The sequence below is a fragment of the Watersipora subatra genome, chromosome 11 (genome assembly GCF_963576615.1).
Source record: "Watersipora subatra chromosome 11, tzWatSuba1.1, whole genome shotgun sequence".
Classification (NCBI taxonomy): Eukaryota; Metazoa; Bryozoa; class Gymnolaemata; order Cheilostomatida; family Watersiporidae; genus Watersipora; species Watersipora subatra.
In genome coordinates, this window is record NC_088718.1 from 13,819,971 (window position 1) to 13,843,351 (window position 23,381).

A 23,381-nucleotide genomic window follows, 5' to 3' on the forward strand; every position below is an offset into this window, starting at 1 on the left:
CTCACTAAAAGTCAGAATCGTATTGGCTTTGTAAGACCAATACTCGCCTATAACTTGTCTATAATAAATGTTGGTGAAGTTGGATAAATGATATGGCATTATATTATACTCGAATTCTTGATAAATGATGAAACTAAGAACTGTCTATAACCAGTGTCAACATTGGATAACGTCAGAACTTGATGGTATCACTACTGCGGAACACCTCAGCATTTTACAGCAACCAACAGCAACACTGATAAATTAGGAACACCTAATTTTACAATATAAATAAAGCAATTGACATATAGGCAAGTTTTGTTATGATCTGTCTCAATAGGAAGGGCCAACAATACCTGGCAGCGTGCTGCCTGACCGGTAAAGCTATCACAGGTGATGCAGTACCGAAATAATTGACACCAGATGTGTAGTAAGTTGACAAAGAATGTTAGGATGTGTCAAAATAAATTAGCATACTGCAGTTATTGTATAGATGTGACAGCAAATTGTAATTTTCTTATATTTATTGTGACAATACCACTTGCAAACTCAAGATATGGAGCATCTCATTCACTACATTTTAAGCCAAGGACAAGATTACAAACAGAATTGAGACATAACTTACAATTTGCGTTATAAACACAAAATTGTATCAAAGAAGCACAATAAATTAACAATCCTAACTGGAAGGGGTGACTTGCACCATAATACACTAAAGATGCCATATCAAAAATGATTTCACAATTTGACGACTGTGTCACTGTCTCATCCATTGCCAATACAATTGCATTGAACTCACAAATCATCTCTCAGAAACACCCTAAAACAAAAAACAGTTATGTTACAAGCATGAGGCATCTGAAGAAAACGATGCAGCCCTCGGGTGACCGTGACCCTTATCTGTTGCTCAACTTTCAGCAACTGAACATAGCGCAGACAAAGCAAACATTCAATACACTCCGCGATGCCAAGTGATAACCGCATATGGCCAACATCTCCATTTTTGAGATGATTGCATTGCATTGAGGGTTCTTATACCCATTCATTCTTTGAGGTGAATGATATCAAGCGGTTCCGGGCACTTTCTGTAGCCGTTGGGTAACCAAGAGTGCAGAAGAACAAATAAACCATTTCGTAGCATAGTTCCATAACATTTTATAAATGCTTGCCAAACTACATTTTTTAATATCATATCACAGATAACTTGACGCCATATCCCAAGTTTTAACTACATATTTCGACATAAAACTTGCCATACCAATGATAGATTATTGTACATCAGTAATTTGTACGTCAAGCGTAACGAAAGCAGAAAAATTAAAGATGAATAAAAACACAAACCTTTCAGCTTGGCCACCTCACAAGCAGGTGTTAGTCAATAGGCATAAACTCAATGATGGAAAATTGTGAGTTTCAACAAAATCACAATTTACAAAAATGAGAAATTCTTTTTTAAACAAACCATACTAGATACAATTTTTTTGCTGCTTTGTCATTAGTGAACATTTATATTATCAGTTCTTTCGATGGTGAGCAACATGGTGAGCAAAAGAAGCAAATATTCAAAACTTGACTTTAAAATACTTTTCGATATTTTAAATGTAAATAAAAATTACTTTTCTTGTAACATAATTATGATAACCTAATACCAAAAAATTTCAAATTACTTCTGATCAACAATTATTAACAATTGCATATTACATTGTATTCCTGTACAGTTGCATGTTAGCGTATCCCTGCACATATAAATATATACTTTACGAATAAAGATTTCTAACCAATCAAAACAAAAAACAAAGTTACCTAAACAACTACAAAAACTGTAAATAGATGTTTACTACATAAGTTACAATACAAAGATATTTCATAACTCTGTGAAATCACGGTACATTAAAGTTACAAATATGTCAGGATCTTTTTTTCTCACAAAAATAAAAACTCACAAAATTTTGTCAAACCATTTTTTCCATAATCATATCTTAACCAAAGACGGAAAATCGACTAAATCCATATATATATATAAATCTCAGGATTTGTCGTTTGTCGTTAGTTATAAAGTTAGGAACGAAAACTTGCGCTCTGCACTGAATTTGAAATCGGAACCCCATATCTGTAGACAGGCAGGCTAAACCACTAGGCCAAGCAGCTACATTGCTATACAATAGAATAATTGTGGTCATACTCATTACATCGGTTACAATATGCTTGGGTTACTATTGGTTATTGAAAATAACCACGCTTGAAAATCATGATTGTGTGAGAGACCATTATGCATATTAAGCTGGTTTCAGACACGGCTCTTATTATAGTAAAGATTTAGACGAGTTTTAGATACTCAAATTCATTTGGTGATTATTTTATTACCTGTGCAACACAGGTCATTCACCTAGTCTTATAATATCTATGATGACACAACAACCTAGCAACTAAAATTGCTCATCTTTTATTAAAAAAGATTTTTGAACGCATAACCTTCAATTCATGCAATAAACTTTCCATACAAATTTGATTCATTCTGATATGTACTTTGAATATTAAAACTGTCACATGTTGAATAAAATATACCAATCGTTCACTGTAATTCATTGCACAGCTAAAAAGTGTCTTCTTAATAAATATTGCAGACACAAAAACCTCATATAAAAAATGTAAAAATAAATCGGCACAAAATTATTCAAAATAAAAATAAAGTGGCCTTTATTAATATTTATTATACACATATATATATATATATATATATACACACAATGTATATATGCTTTAGCAAAAATATTTGTTTAGAGGATGGACAAAATTTAGGTTATGGACAGTGGCTCCTTGGCACTATGGACCTCCTTGGCACTATGACGTAATGGAGATAATATGTTAGCAATGAGGCAACATACGGTATTATGTTGTTCAAGTTGTATTTGATAGAGGAAAAGGCACATTCCGAGTAGCGATGCATACACCTAGAATGAGTATTAGATTAGCAGAATGGGAGACAGCAACTGCTGCTTGTTGGCAGCAAAAACAACATCCAATCAAAAGGAAGGTTGGAGGATAGGAGCGGTGAGGCGCAGGTAAGGAAGTAAATGTATTATTATTTACTATGGAGGTGAATTATTATTTTATCCAAATGTCTGCACCTGTATTTGGTGTCTCTCTGAGATATGCTGCCATAATCACAGTGATTCTATGCTTTACATGAATCATTTGTAAGAGTTGTCATTTCTTAATAGTACTTTTGGCCGCATTCTATGCGTCAGGGAAACGTAAACCAAATTTTTATTTTGACGATGATCGAAGTTGCGCTGGTGTCTGTTATATTGCTGCTAACCAAACAAACTTTATAGTGTTTTTTTCAAAGGTGCATTTACATTTAGTAGTGATTATTTTGCATTTTCAGTTGAAAATATATTAATTGTTTAATTAAATTTTAATAAGCTTTGTAACAAGGTCTTGACTGCACACACCGATGAAATGATTGCCAATGCAGACTGGGGGTATTTGCTGCGGCTACACACCCACGCTACTAAACGATTCGCAGCATTGTCAAATACATTGCCCAATAAGAATTGGCTTCAATCGTGTGAAGGCCATGACTTCCTGTTGAGTTTTCCAGTACCATTAAATATCGTCAGGATATTTGCATTGTGACATCATCAATGCTTTGTAATAGCTAGAACATTTGTGCACCACGAAAACCGCAGTGTATAAAATTATTTCTTGTTGATAACAATAAATTCAAACAAGTGTGACTACCAAGTACAATTTCCGCTACTAAGATTCGTTTAATGTCAGCGTTGTTGAACACCTTTATACCGCAGTCTCACAAAAACTTTAAACATGTACATTGTCAAAGGTGAAAAGACGCTTTTCAACCTTTCCCCGGAACCAACAACAAGATCTGTCGAAGCGGACTGAGCGGTATTGCCAACCCTAATTATGAGATATATCATGGTTCATGAAGGTAAAGCAGCTATATAGCGTACTTTACAGCTATATAGCGTACTTTACAGCTATATAGCGTACTTTACAGCTATATAGCGTACTTTACAGCTATATAGCGTACTTTACAGCTATATAGCGTACTTTACAGCTATATAGCGTACTTTACAGCTATATAGCGTACTTTACAGCTATATAGCGTACTTTACAGCTATATAGCGTACTTTACAGCTATATAGCGTACTTTACAGCTATATAGCGTACTTTACAGCTATATAGCGTACTTCATCTTTATAGCATGTTTATGAACTGGAACTCAGTGCAGTTAACCTTCACAAATAGCTAAAACTTCGCTAAAACTAAACCATTTAATTCTAAAAGGTCAACATCGCGATTAGAATCTCATAAGATGATCTTATACAAAATTTCTAACATTGACTAAAAAGTCCAACTCACCTCAGCTGCCACAATATTAATAAAATTAAATTTAATTCAAGACCAAAAGATTTGCTCTGTTATTGCAACTATAAAAAAGACATTTCTAATAGAGTGATTTTCAACTCTCTATTTGTGCAAAGAAAGCACAAACAAAGTAAAAGTGGCTTTTTAAAATCTGCATTTTCCTGTTCAAATGAAAGCTGCATGAAAGTACTGTTTACTAAACGTTTACAAGACCAGATGTGAAGCTGATATTTGTATGACGTACCCACTTTTGTTGAGACCATAAGGTAGCTTTGTTAAAACTGTTTCTGGCTGGTTTAAAATGTATTCTAAACCAGCCAGAAACTTCTAAAACTTTGAAAAAGAGCATTTTTAAAAACTACGAACATTTTATTATTTCATCTATAAATAGCGTAAAGCAACTTTAGACTCAAATTTTACTTTCACAAAATTAGGAATATATTATGTTAGGCTTAAATTTTTGTGTGTGTAATAGACAGAAGATCAAGAATTCTCTTTAAAATGTTCACCAGACTGTTTTGAGATTCAATTGGATGAAGAATTTTTCAAGGGAAAGCTCTCTTCATAAAATGTAGTGAGTGAACGAAATGGGAGGCCCGACTCAATATTTCAAGTGGTGGCATCATAGTATCTTCATGCGCAACTAACCAAAACAAATGCAAATATCACACTAACTAGTTGAATAGTTGACATCACAATTCCTTAAATATTTTTATTTTGTTTCAATAAACTTATTCTTATCTCGTACGAAAGAGCTTTTTTTCAACCTCCAACCGTGGCTTTGGACAAGCAGGAGGACGGACAAACAGGAGGACGGACAAACAGGAGGACGGACACAACTCTTGTTATAGTAAAAAGTAACAGACTTTGAATAAGCTAGAATATCCAGAATGATGATTTAGCTGCCTCCAAACGACCTCTAGCAGGTTTTGAGCAGGTTTTTCTTCAGTTATAAATAAGACAAGAAGCACTTGTGTGTTGCAACACGTTTTGACGAACTTTTGATGAGTGAGATACGTTTTTCTAATCATATCATGATTGCACTCTTTGTCTTTTATAAAGGTTAGTTAGAGTGATTCGTTGTTGACATTTAAAGGTGCTGTGATATAAGCTTACAGACACTGCCATAAAGTTAGAGCTGAGGACATATTGTGAAGCACTATCAACAAAGTTTTAATATTTTGTCAGGTCAACCAACAATTGTTACAATTTGTAATGGATTGCATATTTTGGAAAAAGGAGTTTCTATAACCTTGAAAACTACAAAATCCGAATTAACGAAAGGGTGAAAACCGGACACATTTGCACATGTCAGCAGAAAACCTGTAGTGAACCAGTAATGAATGCTTTGGTATCAATTTTGATATCAATATGACTAGTATTTTGTTAGTATTAATGATACCGACAAAATAATAGTCTGAGCTGATTGAGCATTGAGACTATAGCTAGCACTTAGATCGATTATAATCTACGACTAGATTTATTTTCTGAAGATTTTAAGCTATTTGGATTGGACTAGTGAGACCATGCAGAAAATAGTTTAGGAGATGTGTCGATCTTCAACTCTTTTGCTACTACATTAAATTCGAATCGAACGATTATTCCGCCCAAATTAATTCAAACGGATTTTCGAAAAACCGATATACCACTAGTATTTAAGCAATATCTCGAGAATAAAAACAGCTATCGTTTTACTGTAAAATGCATCTTATTAAGAAAGAAATTCTCTACAAGATATGTATAAAATTGTTTAGTAAATCTCACTCTCACAACTTCTCTTTGCGTTGAACGAATGCGGTATGTTTCTTATATCTATGACGAGAATGATCTGGTTCTGCTATTTTCAAAAATAATTCAAAATGGAATTGTTGAGCCAAAAAGTTTTCTTTTGGTTAAATGTGGTTGGTAACAACATGGTTTCATTGGAAACAAAATTTGATTAGTCTAGCTAATATGTGGGCTTCGTAATGAGAAGGAAAGTGACACCCTTTCGTTACGGCTTACGGTCTGTACTTATACTACTGTGCAAGCCGATACATCGGCGTGCAGTGGCGAAAGCGTTAATAATAAGTGAAAGCTTGAATAACAAGTAAAAGGTTGTTTTTGAGACGTGAAACCGAAAGTAACAGATTAATTATTTTTATCGATTAAATATCTTGATTTCTGGTTCTATTATCGAATACCAATCTAATATTGTTAACTGTTTAAAATTTGTCTAAAGTGAACTTATTAAATGATTTTCAACAATTATAGCAGGTTTAAAGGTTAAAGTTTTAGTCATCAATTTTAAACTTAGGATTTAATTTAATTATGTTCCAACACACACTTGTGATTATGATTCTGAAAGAGTTAACCTTCTAGGTGGTTCAGTTGTTGTTATTAGTGCCCGATTTTCCTTATGCCTAACTGACACCTAACTGGCAGTACGGTAGACAATTAATACCTTCTTTTAGAGTAAAAGAGTGAAAGAAGAAAATCTGGGGTCAGGTTTGCTATCAAGAAATCCATCGCCGAATGCTTGAAACAGGATCCGGAATATAGCTGAACAGATCATGACAATGAGACCACCACTCCAGGGAAAGGGGTATGTTATCATTGTAAGTGCTTATGCTCTCCCTATTACTAATCCTGATAAGAAAGAGGAGGGATTCTACAGCGATTTAAGAGATACCATTGAAAATGTCCAAACTACCGAAAAGTTAATTGTTGCTAGAGACATGAATATTAGAGTTGGGATGAGATCGGAAGATTGGCCTGGTGTCTTGGGAGCACAAGGTACAGACAACTGCATCTCAAGCCGTCAATTTTTCCTGAGTTTCTGTTCAGAATATGGGCTGGTCATCACAAACACTGTTTTTAAGCATAAAGAACATCACCGAACTACCTGGATGTACCCATAGTCAAAGCACTGGCACCTACTAGACAACATCATTACCAGACAATCAGATCTAACTGACGTGCTTGGCACCAGAGTCATGAGAGATGATGATTGTATCACAAATCATAAGATGGTCCGTGCAAAGCTTAGGTTTAATGTGAAACCGAAGGAAGAAAAGCAAAAATAAGCCAATACCCAAATTAAACATTAACAAGTTGAAAAACTCTCAGTGCTGTCAGAATTTTCAGAAAAAGCTGGATGAGACCATGGATTACACTTGCAGTGAAAACACAAATATGGAAAAGATATAGGAGACGTTAAAGACAATAACCTGTGAAACAGCATATATGAGCTTTTGGGAAAACTGATGCGAAAACATCAAGATTGGGTTGATGAAAAGGATAGTAAGCTGAATATCCTGATTAACAACAAAACAAGGCTAAAGCCCGTGAATTACAACAAACGACCTGCGCCAACGCCGTATTTTTAGCAAAAGGACGGTGTTGGCACGGTTTATTTTAGGGATGTGCAGCAGCACTTTTCTAAAATAAAAGCTCAATAGTGGGAGAAAAAGCAGAAGCAATCCAACAAGCCGAAAACACAAATAACATGAAGGCCTTTTACAATAGACTAAAGGAGGTTTATGGACCTCGGAGAAGAGGAACAGCTCAACTTCTTGCCCAAGACGGGACTACCGTGTTAAAAGACATTGGCTGCTTTGCCCAACGCTGACCAGCTGTTAAATGTGCCAGGAACTGTAGGTAAAGATGGACTTTAGATCCCAAGTTTAGAGGAACTCCAAATAGCAATACAGTCCCCGAAAGAAAATAAAACACCTGGTAGCTATGGCATTACCGTAAAAGTTTGGAAACATGGTAAACTCGGACTGCAAGAAAAGCGGCGTGCTATAATTGTACAAATTTGGAAATCTGAGCTAGTATCCAAGTACTGGAAAGATGCAAACATTGTCCCATATTCAAAAAGGAAGCAAGAAGGAATGTGGTGATTATAGAGGGATCTCCCTTCTGTCCATTGCAGGAAAAATTCTAGCCCGTATCATCCTCAATCGATTAGATAAAATATGCCATCAAATCCTACCAGAGACTCAAAGTGGATTCCGATTAACTAAAGCACCATGACATGGTTTTCACTCAAATCCAGGAGAAATGTACTGAACAAAACTTGGAGCTCTACACATTATTCATAGATTTTACAAAAAAGCTTTTGATACTGTTTAACATGATGGGCTCTTGAGTGTGCTACAAGATGGGCTTCACAAGATGGGCTACAAAAATTGGGATGCGTAGTGAAAGTAATCAAACTGAGCAGAATCAAATCAAATCAGAGCAGACCATGATGGGATGCAGACACGAGTGGTTTAAATTAAAAACTCAAATGAGTTTGAGATAACCAATGGAGTCAAGCAGGGCTGTGTTCTAGCTCCCACATAGCATTTCATCTACGTGGCTGCTATGCTTCATGTAGGCTTCAAGGATGTGCATCAGGATGTGGACATACAGACAAGACGCAGGGACCATTTCAGTAGTTAACTTCAACATGTTTAACAAAGACTTGAAAAAAACTCCAAAGATTTGGTAAAGCGATGACAATAAAAAATCTGGTACAGGCTTTGCTTATCTTTTGTTAGGTGTAGTTAATAGCACTGCCATGCGTAAGGAACTCTTTAACAACTTTGGTGTCTGTACTCCTTGTTAAAAACTTTGATAGAAACTTCGATGCCAAGTCCTATCTCTAACTAGTAAAACTGATGGTGGCTGTTGTCAGTAAATGTTCATGTTGTTAGTAATGACCAGAAGATGGCACATTTTTTATGTGAATCGCAAAATTAGTACTAATGGAGCCATCACATTGACATTCCTAAAATCTCGAGCCTTTTTTGTTGTTGACCCTCTTTTTTGTAACTTTTGGTTGTGGATTTACTAGCAACTTCAAGCTACATGTCCAACTTAGTCACAGCTGTAACATTCCGTTTTCATTTTGGTCACAATTTTTTGTTTATCTCAGTGTGTACCAATCAAATGACTTTTGTAACAGGTACCGCAACTTTGATTGCTTTCGAAAGATTCTTTATTTCCTTATAAAGAAGTCGCTGATCAGATACTTATATAGTTCATCACGAAGTACCCAAGGGTGTTGGAGTCAAATATAGAGAACACCTCAAAGAAAGCTTGCTGAAATTTATGTTACTGAGAACTTGAAATCTTTTATGATGAGAACTTTCAGTGACCAATGTTCAAACTGGGATGAGCGATGAGATTGGATTTAGCGAAGCTCCTTGAAGCACGTGTTTCATGAGTCGTGCAGATAATTTTTCATGTCGTACCTTATAAACTAGCTACCATTTTTTGATCTTTTGGTTGCCCATGGGTAACTTTTTGAATGTAGAAGTACCTTGAATAATAAATGCTTTGTGCTTTCTATCTACGACTCATGCTTGACTGACTCTTCAAAGATAGTTAGGAGCTCTTTAGCAGCCGTGCATCTGCCATAACTCATGATTGAATGTTGCCATCTCAATTTAATACTAATGCGATTCAATTAGAAAATTATTCAGATGAGGTTGAAGCTGGTTTAGATAATTTTATGCCCAAAAGCTGCTATCGACGTAGATAACTTTTGGGACAACAAAAATTGGAAAGAAAACCTGTTAGCTGGTTTGACAGTTGTTTATTCTGCATGCCATGCTCAAATGCAAATCAGACATGCATAAATTGGGTGGAAGATTGAGGCCTGAATCTTTGCAATATTCACTCGATGCTAAAAATGCTGGATACAAAAATTGAGTATACATAAAATTTCACAGCAGTTGGATAACTAATTTGAGCCATCTAAGGCATTTTGTGGTCCTAACACGTGGTTATGTTACGTATCAGGAATCGCTATAAAACTGATCGTTTCTGATTTGCACTCCTAAAATAATGCACAAATGTTTTTTGACTGACAGACAATTATAAGTACAATATTGTTTTAAATAAATAGATACACAGTACTGTTTGGATAAATTAACAAACAATACTGGTTTAAATACGTTGCCAAAGGCATGTTTTTTATGTAAAAGAATATTCTAAAAAATAAACTCAAAACGATAAATCAAAAACAGATTTTAGGCTTAGATTTTGGCAATGTATTTCATAAAAGTCACAACAACTCAACATTACTCAAAATTACCTTATACCAGACTTCAAACATTCTAACCTGCCAAACACCAACACCCTGAAAATCCATATTACAGAACATCGTTATGCAAAAAGAGCTTTTTCCTCTAATTAATTTTTGTCTCATGATCTAATTTGTTTTGAAAGGCATTAAATGACGTGAATAAAATTCATTTCTACTCAAGTCACCTCATAACAATTAAGACTAGACGATCAAGATATATGATGGTTTTCCTTGTAAGAAACTGTGTGAACTTAAGTTTGAAAGCATTCCAGCACTGAATGTGTTAACATTACCACAAGGACTAATTTATTTCCTTCTAGATCAAACATAAGTTGTACAGTGGGATTTACAAGTCAATTGTTAACCCAGATTAATACTCAGAAGCATATCTCTGCAACTCTGGCTCTCCGGCACCAGACCTTGTTGAGATTGAAAGAGATCTCTAAACTAAATGACATAAACGGCTAACAAGCGTTTCATAGATGGATTGATTGAGCAAATGCAGAACATAAAATTATGATGCTAATGTGTGTAGGTGGGCGTGATGGCAGGTCAAATCATAAAAAGTAATGAAATACCTGTTTTTCATGACGATAGTGTGTGGTTTGTGGAGCAAACTAGTTATAAGTGAGTCTAAGATCACTAGGGCCAAGGTCAAGGGTAACAACTAACATTATAAGGGAGTCTAAGATCACTATGGTCAAGGGTAACAACTAACATTATAAGGGAGTCTAAGATCACTAGGGTCAAGGGTAACAACTAACATTATAAGGGAGTCTAAGATCACGAGGGTCAAGGGTAACAACTAACATTATAAGGGAGTCTAAGATCACAAGGGTCAAGGGTAACAACTAACATTATAAGGGAGTCTAAGATCATGAGGGTCAAGGGTAACAACTCACATTATAAGGGAGTCTAAGATCACGAGGGTCAAGGGTAACAACTAACATTATAAGGGAGTCTAAGATCACGAGGGTCAAGGGTAGCAACTAACATTATAAGGGAGTCTAAGATCACGAGGGTCAAGGGTAACAACTAACATTATAAGGGAGTCTAAGATCACGAGGGTCAAGGGTAACAACTAACATTATAAGGGAGTCTAAGATCACTATGGTCAAGGGTAACAACTAACATTATAAGGGAGTCTAAGATCACTAGGGTCAAGGGTAACAACTAACATTATAAGGGAGTCTAAGATCACGAGGGTCAAGGGTAACAACTAACATTATAAGGGAGTCTAAGATCACAAGGGTCAAGGGTAACAACTAACATTATAAGGGAGTCTAAGATCACGAGGGTCAAGGGTAACAACTCACATTATAAGTGAGTCTAAGATCACGAGGGTCAAGGGTAACAACTAACATTATAAGGGAGTCTAAGATCACGAGGGTCAAGGGTAACAACTAACATTATAAGGGAGTCTAAGATCACTATGGTCAAGGGTAACAACTAACATTATAAGGGAGTCTAAGATCATGAGGGTCAAGGGTAACAACTAACATTATAAGGGAGTCTAAGATCACGAGGGTCAAGGGTAACAACTAACATTATAAGAGAGTCTAAGATCACGAGGGTCAAGGGTAACAACTAACATTATAAGGGAGTCTAAGATCACGAGGGTCAAGGGTAACAACTAACATTATAAGGGAGTCTAAGATCACTAGGGTCAAGGGTAACAACTAACATTATAAGGGAGTCTAAGATCACGAGGGTCAAGGGTAACAACTAACATTATAAGGGAGTCTAAGATCACTAGGGCCTCAAGGCCTAGTCTAAGTTATTGGCCTTGAGGCCAATAACTTAGGTTTTGTATTTTGCAAAAATGAGAATAATAATGAGAGCCACTTGTTTCTATTTGTTATCTGGAAAGTTCAGAAACGCAGCAAGTTGGTGCACACCACTGAGCATCATACCCTGTAATAATTTTTTGTGTGTGAAATGATCTCAGCATGTGCTGCCTGGAATACCGGAATAAGTAAATCGCGGAGTGGACCGGCGTGAGAAAAAAATAATTTGCTCTATTAAAATTAAATTAGTTATATCAAATCAAAAATTGAAATTAATTTTCAACTTACAAAATTGAAAATTAAATTTTAAAATGTGTGGCTCACATATTTTACGAAATTCCAAAATCTTTGCTCAGCCCCACATTTGCTAATATTCACACCTTTTGCCAGTAGTATTCGTTTGCTGATTTTCATCATTGCATGAAATTTTTCAAATTTTTTTCCTTTTGTTGTAACTTTAGCAACCAGCAGTATATAGCCTAAATGAACAAACCTTTCAGATCATCACATGTTCATAGGCAGATCAACTATTTCAGTTACACACTCAGCCGTATTTTGTGACTGTTCATGTAACGACTCGGTGACATTCGTTATGGTAACATGCTCCTGCTCAAGGTCACCGACAGTGATTCCATTATATTCCACAACACCATCTTCACCTGTGATTATAAAACATTCATGGTATATTAGCATTATATTCTAATTATTAATAATTAAATTGTGAATTAATTATTAATTAATTCACAATTATATTAGAATTGAAGTAATCTAAATGCGGAGTAAAACATTTAAAGAAAAATATCAAGTTGTCCTCTTTTTGCGAAATGCAAAGGTCCTGAAAACGATTAGTATTAACTATCAATTATTCACTCCAATCACTGTTTTGCCATTGGTTGGATGATGAGGATTTGGAATTGTGTGCACATAGAGTTATCAAGCGATAAAGTGTTTCAATGGATATTTACATATTGCGGATTAATGCGGGCGCTTTGTTAAAAAGATGTCAAAACAACATGGGAACGACTGAAGTGTGGAAAATATTTAAAATGGAATAGTTTGTGAGGAATTGTTTTGCGCATCATTCGCAACTGCCGTTTTCGTCTTTCGCAAGCATGAAGCGTTCGATAATTATTGACGAGTAACAAAACTCGCTTGAATTGCAAATTTTTGCAGTTTCCATCTTGTGGATGACTTAAACTTGTGGATAAACTTCATTATGAAAACACGGTGTGAATAAAATGTGAATAAAATGAGTTAAAAACAAAATAATAATAATATTATAATATAAGTATACCTAACAGTCTACAATTGTATGTGACAAACAGACAAACATCTTCTTATGACATCTTCCGAATCTCAAAATCATTTAATGAACTTCAGGAAATGAAAAATGCTAACGATTAATAAAAAGTGAATTTATTAGATGAATTTATTATTAGTTTCTATTTTGCGGACTAATAATAATAATATATATATATATACTATTATATATAAATATAATAATTATAATATATTATGATAATATATAGGCTACATATAATAATTATAATATATTATGACAATATCTAAGTATATATAGAAAATATATATTATATATAGGCTACATATAATAACTATAATATATTATGATAATATTTAAGTATATATAGAAAATATATATTATAGATACATAAAATAATTATAACATATTATGATAATATATAAGTATATATAGAAAATACATAAAAATCTTACTATTATTACAGCTACACAAATGGCCGATATGGCAAAGATTGCGGACCTATAATCCCTTTTGTTAGAACTGTGGACACATTTCGACCAAAGAATTATTTTTTTTGCTTTATCGTAGATGTATAAAATATAGACTCTGCTGTTTAGATAAAAATAGGCTAATTGTTGTAAGTGAATGACGAAGATGAGCACTCCCCATCAACTTATTGTAAAATTACAGCAATCATGAGTTATAAAACCAGTGAAATTGATCAATAAAAGGAAAAAAGTTGATGATGCCAACTAATAATATTTCAGTTACGATACAGCCAACAAATTAAAAATATAAGTCTAGTTTTTTTCTCTTCATATGACCAAAGGGATGATTTTGGAAAGATCTTGGAATGGATTAGGCAATTGACACGTATTTTACTGTTCGTATAACGTAAAATCGCTAAGAATCCCTAAAGATTCCTGGAACGGATATTATATATATATAATAATAATATATATATGATAATAATATATATTACAAGCAATTATCCTAATAATTATCATCCTTCAAGATGTCCAAAAAGCTGACCAAATCAGTGTTAGAACACATTTCAAATATTTCTACACTTATAAACTTTGCTGATATTCTTTGGTCAAAACTATTGATGTATAGTATAGTATGTATATTCACGGTAATTGTAGTAAAATGCCCAAATTAAACTGATGTAAAAAAAGAAAATAAAAAAAGTGTAACAACTTCATATTAATCTCACATTTAACTTGAAGGCATGTACTGTCTGTTGAACAAAGCTGTTATATTTTACAAAATTTAATGTAGATCACTTATTGTATGTTTTAACAGTCATGTCTCGCAGTTGTGAAGATTATCGTGTGCTATTTGAATCCATAAAGAGTGAAGTGAGAAGTGACTGAGAAGTGAGAAGAAACTTATTTTCCCAAAAGGCTATTGGGAATGAAGATATCAATGCCTCAGAAGAAATGAGACAAAAACATTTGCACCGCAAAAACAGCAATGTGGTTTTTATTCAATGAAATGCTAAGATTAAAATTTCTCTTCCTGCAAACTCACAGAAAAAATATACATAACAAAGCAGTTTATTAGCGCACAGACACCATTATCTTATGCTTTGATACAACATTCTATGCCATAATAATTTTTTTATTCATTCTTATAAACATACTGCAGTATAGTGACCTACATTTGTAAGTAACAATCTCATATAGTCACAGAATACAAATTTTCAATTACCCGTTATGAGGCATCATATTCAAAAAATAAAATTTATAGAATAAAATTTGTTGAGAATCGAAATCACCTCACTTTTGCACGGTTTAATTTTCAAACACCGTTTTTAAACTAAATCTGCGAAGCAGAAAAATGTGACCATTGATTTTTCGAGTGCCTTTAGTATGTGATTATAGAAATATTGTTAACAATTAATTATGACTTTACTTTAGAGATATGTGAATGATAGTGTAGGCTTGACAAAGAGTAGGTTCAGAGGCAGAATGAGTGATAGAGATAACCTACTCTAACTTACACCAGATACAATCGAGATGAACCTAATCTAAATACTCTCCCTTAGTTTTACATTTAATTTTTAATTTCTACCAGGTTTATTCAATTGCGAAGACGGAATATTCTACAACAAAATTTTCAATTGTTAATCATGACAGTGAGTTTCAAGACAATTTAAAAGTTGTATCTCGGAGATTACCTTGTGTGTTGAGACAAATATCTGCACAGATTTTGAGTTGTATACGATGTGACGATGATTGTAAGTTGAGATTTGACTGCAACTTATATTCTACCAACACTCAACAGATTATACAAACAGTTTAAAGATCTAATACTACCTGTTAAAGAATGCGCCTGACAAATTGAGGTTTCTACAAATATTGGGCTTTTTAGTAAATGTTCTTGTAAGAATGCATTATATTTATATTATATTATATATTTTGTTCAATTCATTCCTAGAGACAGCTAGTGACACCTAGAAACAGCTAGTGACACCTGAGACAGCTAGTGACAGCTAGCGATACTTAGAGACAGCTAGTAACACCTAGTGACACCTATAGACAGCTAGTAACACCTAGAGACACCTATAGACAGCTAGTGACACCTATAGACAGCTAGTGACACCTAGAGACACCTATAGACAGCTAGTAACACCTAGAGACACCTAAAGACAGCTAGTGACACCTATAGACAGCTAGTGACACCTAGAGACACCTATAGACAGCTAGTGACACCTAGAGACAACTCGAGACACCTAGTGACAGTTGATCGAAAGTTCAATAGATGAATGAGTGAGAGACAATCTAATTTGACTTACTTTAATATACTCTAAAACAGTTAAATTAAATTAATTTATAAATTCTGTAGTATTTTGGTTTTATTTCACTTTTTGCCAATTTTACTTTCACCTTCATTCAAATTTTAGACTTCATGTAGAAAATTATTTTTTATGTCGAAACAACCATTTACTTGAAGTTTTATGTCCAACATAGCATAGCAAACATTGTACGCAGAAGTGATAGCGCGTTGGAGTACCAATGACTGTACCTACAATAACCTCATTGCTTTCAAGTCTAATAATTGGTTATATTGACCAATGCTATTTTTACAGCTGTCAATTATGTACCATCTACAGGATGTAAATATAAGCTCTGTTTGTACAACTGACTAAAAAATTGGGAGTTTTGACCTTCACCTACAAAAATATTGTACTCAACCTATTGTTATAGGCACGCCTAGATCAGCTCTACGACTAGACGATTGTATGTGTATGCGAACTTCCTAATAATGTGATATACCCGATGTCCAATGGAAAACAGAAATAATAGAGTCAACAGATGATCTAGTATGAAGTTGTTGTTTTGAGATATATAAAACGAGGGAGTGATTGAACGGTTTGAAAGGGGATTAAAACCTGGTCACATGAGCCGGAGACTCTCCAGGAAATGGTCAAAAGTGTATTAAACTACTTTTGCAACAACTAAAAACCTTTTCATACTTAACAACTTACTAGTGATCGGTTTGGACAAAAGTGTCTTATGTTATTCCGAAAGCTATTGCTGAAATTTATGCTAAATACTGATGTACATGTAGCTATGGTTATCGCAAAATTTTTTATCAATTAGATAATTAAATATAACGTTTAATAATAATATATATAACGTTATAATGTTTCAAATAACTTCAATTTTTTAACATGTGGGTTTTTTCCTCGGCATAAAACTGGATAGACCAAAGTAACACATAAATTTAACACAAAGTAACACATCGACTAGCAAGCCAATTTATGAAATGCCTGCAAACGAGAATATAGGGAAATGGAAGTTAAAGCTGGCTGGAACAAACTTAGTAAAAGAATTCAGCTAACAAAATATTCAACCAAAAATAAGGTTTCACAATGACAGACAGCTCCAAAATCTTAACAGCTAAGCCGATGTGAGACCCTCAAAGAGCCTATTTTCAAATGTGCCTTTATTAACCTGATATTATTTTACAGTGTGGTTGTTATATGTACGTAGGAAGTGATAAATTGCTAAGTGGCCAAGTAAGCTTGAGAGAGTTGAAGCAACGAGACAAAGTTGGCGTCTGAGCTTGATTGACAATACACTAAGCACCAATCAACAGGTATGTGAGGCAAGGGAGAAGAGTGATATCATGCGAAAAATATGCAAGGGGAGACAATTGTGAAGGTGAAACAGTTGTCATATGATCTACATTCATACATGTTGACAGCAAGTCTTAAAACTTGGACACACAAAGGTAATATTTAGCCCATCGTCAACTGCACCTGCCACTAAGGCGATGTCTGATAAGGGTTGTCATTCACGCCCATGTATCTTTGTACTGTGCAAGTCAAACATCATACCTAACCGCGCATTAAATAAAGGGTTGGAAAGGTGGCAAACTTCAATCAACCAGCATTTGGCATAAACCATTGTGCCCTGTTTCAACAAGTACATAGACAACAAGTATGAATGAACAGGAAGCAAGTAAGGAACCTAGGAAGTCCCTCAATCAATCCTATTCAGATCCGTTGGATTCCCTACAGAAGTAAGCAGGCATTCAGATCTGTTGGATTCCCTACAGAAGCAGCCAGGCAAGGTAGATAACTACCTTTCACTTTTACCTATCACGGTCTATCGACAGTTGGACGAGTCACAAAGGGACAGCAGGATCAAGAAACAAGTGAAAAATGAATGACCCACCTAAGGAAGTCCCCCAATCAAAGCTATTCAGTTCTGGTGAATTTTTCTCCTACCCATCCCATCTATCAACAGATAGACGAGCCACAAAGGGACAGGAAATTTGCTAAGCGTATCACTTTATCTGCCTGAAGGACACTGCCAATCTTAAAGCCCTTCCTTCCACAACTCATCTAAATGTGACAGAACTTCCGTCTCCTCTGAGTGTTTACACAGTGCAACAACTTACGATAACTCCACAACTTCTAGAAGACTGATATTGCGAAACAAACAGATGACAAGATGATAAAGGTGAAGGTCACATGATAACTAAGTCGAGTTCAAGTAGCTATCTATGTATATATCGAAGCCTTGGAACTAGGAGAAGTACAAATCAACAAAAATGGAATTAAAGCTATATGAAGTTACATCAGATATTAACGCACCACTCATCGTTGTTACTTTATTTTAGTATTTTAGCAAGTCCGATGAACCCTATACGCTTCAGATTTATTTGCTGTCTGTTATATTAACCAATTCTGTTATGAATTCGCCATTTGATACAATGGTTACTTTAATGATTTGTTGAATAACATAATTTCTTTTTATTGTCTAATAAGACAATTCGGTACATTTCTGCGTTGTAAAGAAAATATAAGTGAAAGGGTTTGAAGAGACACTTGAAAGTGGAGATACAATGATTGTGCGTTTGGTGAAACCTGTGATAGTGCGATTTATATTTTTTCAAACGAATTTTTCAATTTCTGATGTATATATTGAACTAAATTGCCAGATTTAAATATTAAAACGAAGGGAAGCATTCTGGGAACATTCACGCCACAAACAATATTTACTGCATCGGTGTATAGCATCGAATATGCCCCCTCTAACTCTTACTCAAAGATCTTATAACTGCAGAACCTTCCGGAAGGCGCACAATTTGAAAGATAACACTTAAGTCTAGTCAAATTTATTTAAATAATAAGGAATGTACGAAGTAGAAGAGGAGCTTAGCTGAACATACAAGCACGAGGACAAAGAAATATATTTATAGTCGTAAAGCATACCTCGAGTGAAATTGAATCAACTCTGAGTAAATAATGCGAGTGAACTTGCTGGCCAACAAACCATTCTACGAGTTAAATACGCCGTAAAAGCCAGCTAATCCAGAGACATGCCATTCATCTCTCGAAGAAAAGAGGTTTTGCAAGAGAGTGCAATCAAGAAAACTCCATAATGATTGGACTGAGCCTCAACTTCATTTCCTCAAGGGCTGATCAAGACAAAAAAACTATTTGTACGACTGGCCGCCACCTTTTTGGCCTTGAAACAGGTTGCTCTTCCAGATAGCCTATGTACCATCAAAATCGCACCATAAAGCATCCACAACAGGGCAGTCTGTTATATAACGATAAAAAAAGAAACCTGCTTGGTAATCTGTAGCAGTTTGTTCCAAGCCATTATTTGGAGGGTGATGCACCCAAATAACAGGTTGAACATGGAGAGTGATGCACCCAAATAACAGGTTGAACATAGAGAGTGATGCACCCAGATAACAGGCTGAACATGGAGAGTGATGCACCCAAATAACAGGTTGATTATGGAGAGTGATGCACCCAAATAACAGGTTGAACATAGAGAGCGATGCGCCCAAATAACAGGTTGAACATAGAGAGTGATGCGCCCAAATAACAGGTTGAACATGGAGAGTGGAGTGATGTACCCAAATAACAGGTTGAACATGGAGAGTGATGCACCCAAATAACAGGTTGAACACGGAGAGTGATACACCCAAATAACAGGTTAAACATGGAAAGTGATGCACCCAAATAACAGATTGAACATGGAGAGTGATGTACCCAAATAACAGGTTGATTATGGAGAGTAATGCACCCAAATAACAGGTTGAACACGTCTAATATCCAAAATGCAGAGAGAATGAGCTAATATACAACATTATATTTTTATTTTATTATGGTTCTATTTTACTTTATTCCGTTTTGCTAAAAACAGATATTTGCGAAAGTGGACCAAAATCGTTGACAAATCATAAATTCTTGTTACATACAAATCCAAGTTTTTGACAAGTGCTAAGCATAAGAGATTAAACTTGAAACATCACTACAACGTCTTAGTCGATACCACCTACAATGTTTTTAAAGTTTATACAATGATCAATGTGAACTTAACCAAGACATCCAATCTTAGTTGTTTAACATGAGAAAGACACATTGATGAGACAACTCCTAGCATCGCGCTATCTCCAGCAGCAATTGCTTAATATCCGCAGTGATATTTAAAATACCAGCAGACAAACAAATCATAATGAAATCTTAGTATATCGTCCAAAAGAGTGAACTTGACCTGTACGGAGTATTACAACATTGTCAAACTTGGAACAATTGAAAATACTTGAAACCGCGTGTGGTATTTCAGATGGTTTATTCTAGTATTACCAATTTATAATGACTTAGGTACGAAGTAAGAGCGAGTGCGACAAGTGGTGATGTAAGGCGACTGACTAGATTTCTCGAGCATGTTACCAAAAGTTGAAACGGAACAGCCAAGGTATAAATTAATTAAAGCTATGATGAAATCTTGTGCAAAAGACTGGCTGTATGGTGTTCCACACAGGAGCCCATTAAGAGGGTTGACATGTGACCAGATGGGACAGGTGCCCTTACGTAACAATAAAGCACAGGGGCCAGCCTTCTCACATATAATTGGAGCAAAAAGTTAACTCGGTGTGCACACATCATCATGCAACAAGATGGATGCTATACAAATGAATAATACAACAAGCATGTGGGTCAACTACAAGGTTAACTGGCACATTAAAAACAGATGGCAGACCGGCTCCAAACAAGCAGAAAATCGAAAAGAAGGAAAATTAGATTTACAAGTGATGCAAACACAGTTCAAATTTCTGAAATACCGTAACATTTCAAAACCTGGAATGAAACATTATGCAATAAAAGCAGTTATTTTTTACAGGTCTCTATTGGCAACTTCATATGCAAAAATGTTAATACTGTAGACCCTCCTATAATGTAAATAATCCGTTCCAAAAATGTTTGCCTTATAGGAATTGTACGCTATTATACGAACAGTAAAATACATGTAAACTGCCTAATGCGTTCCAGGATTGTCCAAAACCCACCCCTTTGGCAACTCAAATAGGAAAAAACTAGACATAACTTTTTAATTTAATGATTGGACAGTAACTGCGCTATTATTAGACTGTATTGAAAACTTCTGTTTTTCTTATCGTTTACACTTGGTTTAGAGTCCAGAATTATGGTAATTTCTCTAGTTTAAGTTAAACATCTACTGTAAGCTACTAGATACAGGAGAGGCACACAGAAAAGCTGGAACACCACAACAGCTGCCATTAACTTATTCGATTAAATACGACTAAACAAATCACATAACGTCTCTTTGCCTTGTATTGAATTTATGACCATACGTAATGCTCGCGACCACTAGACTTGAATCGATAACGCATTGCAAATTGAAGACAAAATGAAGTAATATATATTATTAGGAATGTTAAAGCCTGGATCAAACGAGGGCAAATTATGCTGAGCTTCCAGATAGTAATCTAAAAGACAATCTCTCTCCTACAGCTAACTAACGCCTCTGCCCGCAATTAAACCTTTTGATCTGCTACTAACTATCATTAAGTCCTACATAAAACTGCTTTTGCAAGTGCTCGCGCCCGAGTTGCAGCTACCCTTTCGCACCCTCATGAGCAAACAAAAAGAAAACTTCAGAACAACCTGAACGTAGGTTCATACAAATAAAAGATTACTCAGGTATCATATCACTGCCTGCTTTTAAACTCTAAACAAACAGGAAATAACTGTAGTTTCAAATGCGAATATCACACAAATTGGACCTTCAAAACGCTTAGACAAACACAGGCCTAGTCTTGACTGTCATGTGACTCACCAGGGCTGGATCACTCAAATATCTGTGAGAGATTTATGGGTAATCTGATAGATTTTTAAGTTCTGAGGAATTCTATTCAACTCAGGATGAGATGGAAGATTGTAATCAACCGACCAGAGTAATATCTGTAAGCTACGCGAATGACGCCTCGCAATTCATGTTAACAATTATTATTGAAATTACTGCCTTCTTCAAAAGAGAACCTGTCTTTGTTTCAGTCCCAACAGTTCAACTGCAAAAGGAGAAGCGGTCTCGGGTGTTCCATAACGAGACTATAACCATCAGTACGACCTTGGATGTGGCGGACCTACTGGCAGCAGTTTGCATGGACTTTTTTGTAATTCTTATGCATTTTCGTCTGTTGATATGGCATGATCGCTGCTCACTTTCAATTTGGATAAAGGCTTTTTACTAGTGTCTTGCGTACAATGTTTGGATATAAATACTTTGTGTTTGAGTAGAAGCACCAGCGTATCAACAAGCAATTGTCAACAGAGATGAGGAGACAAGGTAGAGAGGCGGGAGGTGTTAGCATTAGCGAGAAACCACTGTCAGGGATAAAATTATGTACAGTGTTTGTTCTATGGGAGAGTTTGGTTGGTTTCCTGCTCTTAGTGGAATTTGTGTAAATAGAAGATAAGAATTAGCCTGCAGACTTGCCAGCTAACTGTTTGCTGACACTAGTTTCCAAGCAGAGACATTGAAAGCAATTTTGACATATAAAATTGAGATTGAATATAATAAATTATTAACTAACAGCAAACGATATTGACGTAATATATTTTAGCTTGATTTGAAGTAAAAATTAATAATAAGTAATATTATATATAATTTAATGGACAAATAACAAAAAAAAAACAGTTTTGATGAATTAAAAAATCTTGCAAAAAATATTTAGGGAGGTCATAATGATGACAGAGCGCGTGCTGCTTGTGAGTTCATACCAGACTTGATTGCAAACCGAGGAGACAAATAACGAGAGCCATGCGCGAAGTGAGAGATATATGGCAGGTCTGCCGGCAAGTGCACCTAGCTCGAAGGTGACCTGACCACAACGCCACATCATTACCCGTCTGACAGCCATTCATCGAGTTTTATGAATGGGCAAGGATGCGCAGCCAGCGTGAGATATAAAAGCCGCATTCCATTACTAGCTCAAAACAACAGGAGGTTCACCCCTGAACAAGAGAAGGTGAGGAGCGAGTAACACTATGTCACAATGCGTGACAAACTGCGATTTGAAGGCTTGAGCATCCAAATCACAAGTTGAATCTTCCTTCAATCTGCCA

At 35.3% G+C, this 23,381-nt stretch overlaps 1 protein-coding gene across 2 annotated transcripts in view; it reads right to left on the minus strand.

Moving 5' to 3' along the window:
- Positions 1-292: 292 nt before the first annotated feature.
- The window catches only part of LOC137408430 (zinc finger protein 652-B-like), an 81,238-nt gene continuing 58,149 nt past the window's right edge, over positions 293-23,381 (minus strand). For both annotated transcript variants that reach the window (XM_068094957.1, XM_068094958.1), the window contains exons 13-14: positions 12,710-12,875; positions 293-799 (exon numbers count right to left, since the gene is read on the minus strand). In XM_068094957.1, coding sequence (XP_067951058.1) covers positions 12,721-12,875 — 155 coding nt within the window. In that variant the 3' untranslated portion in view covers positions 293-799; positions 12,710-12,720. The remainder of the gene's footprint in view (positions 800-12,709; positions 12,876-23,381) is intronic.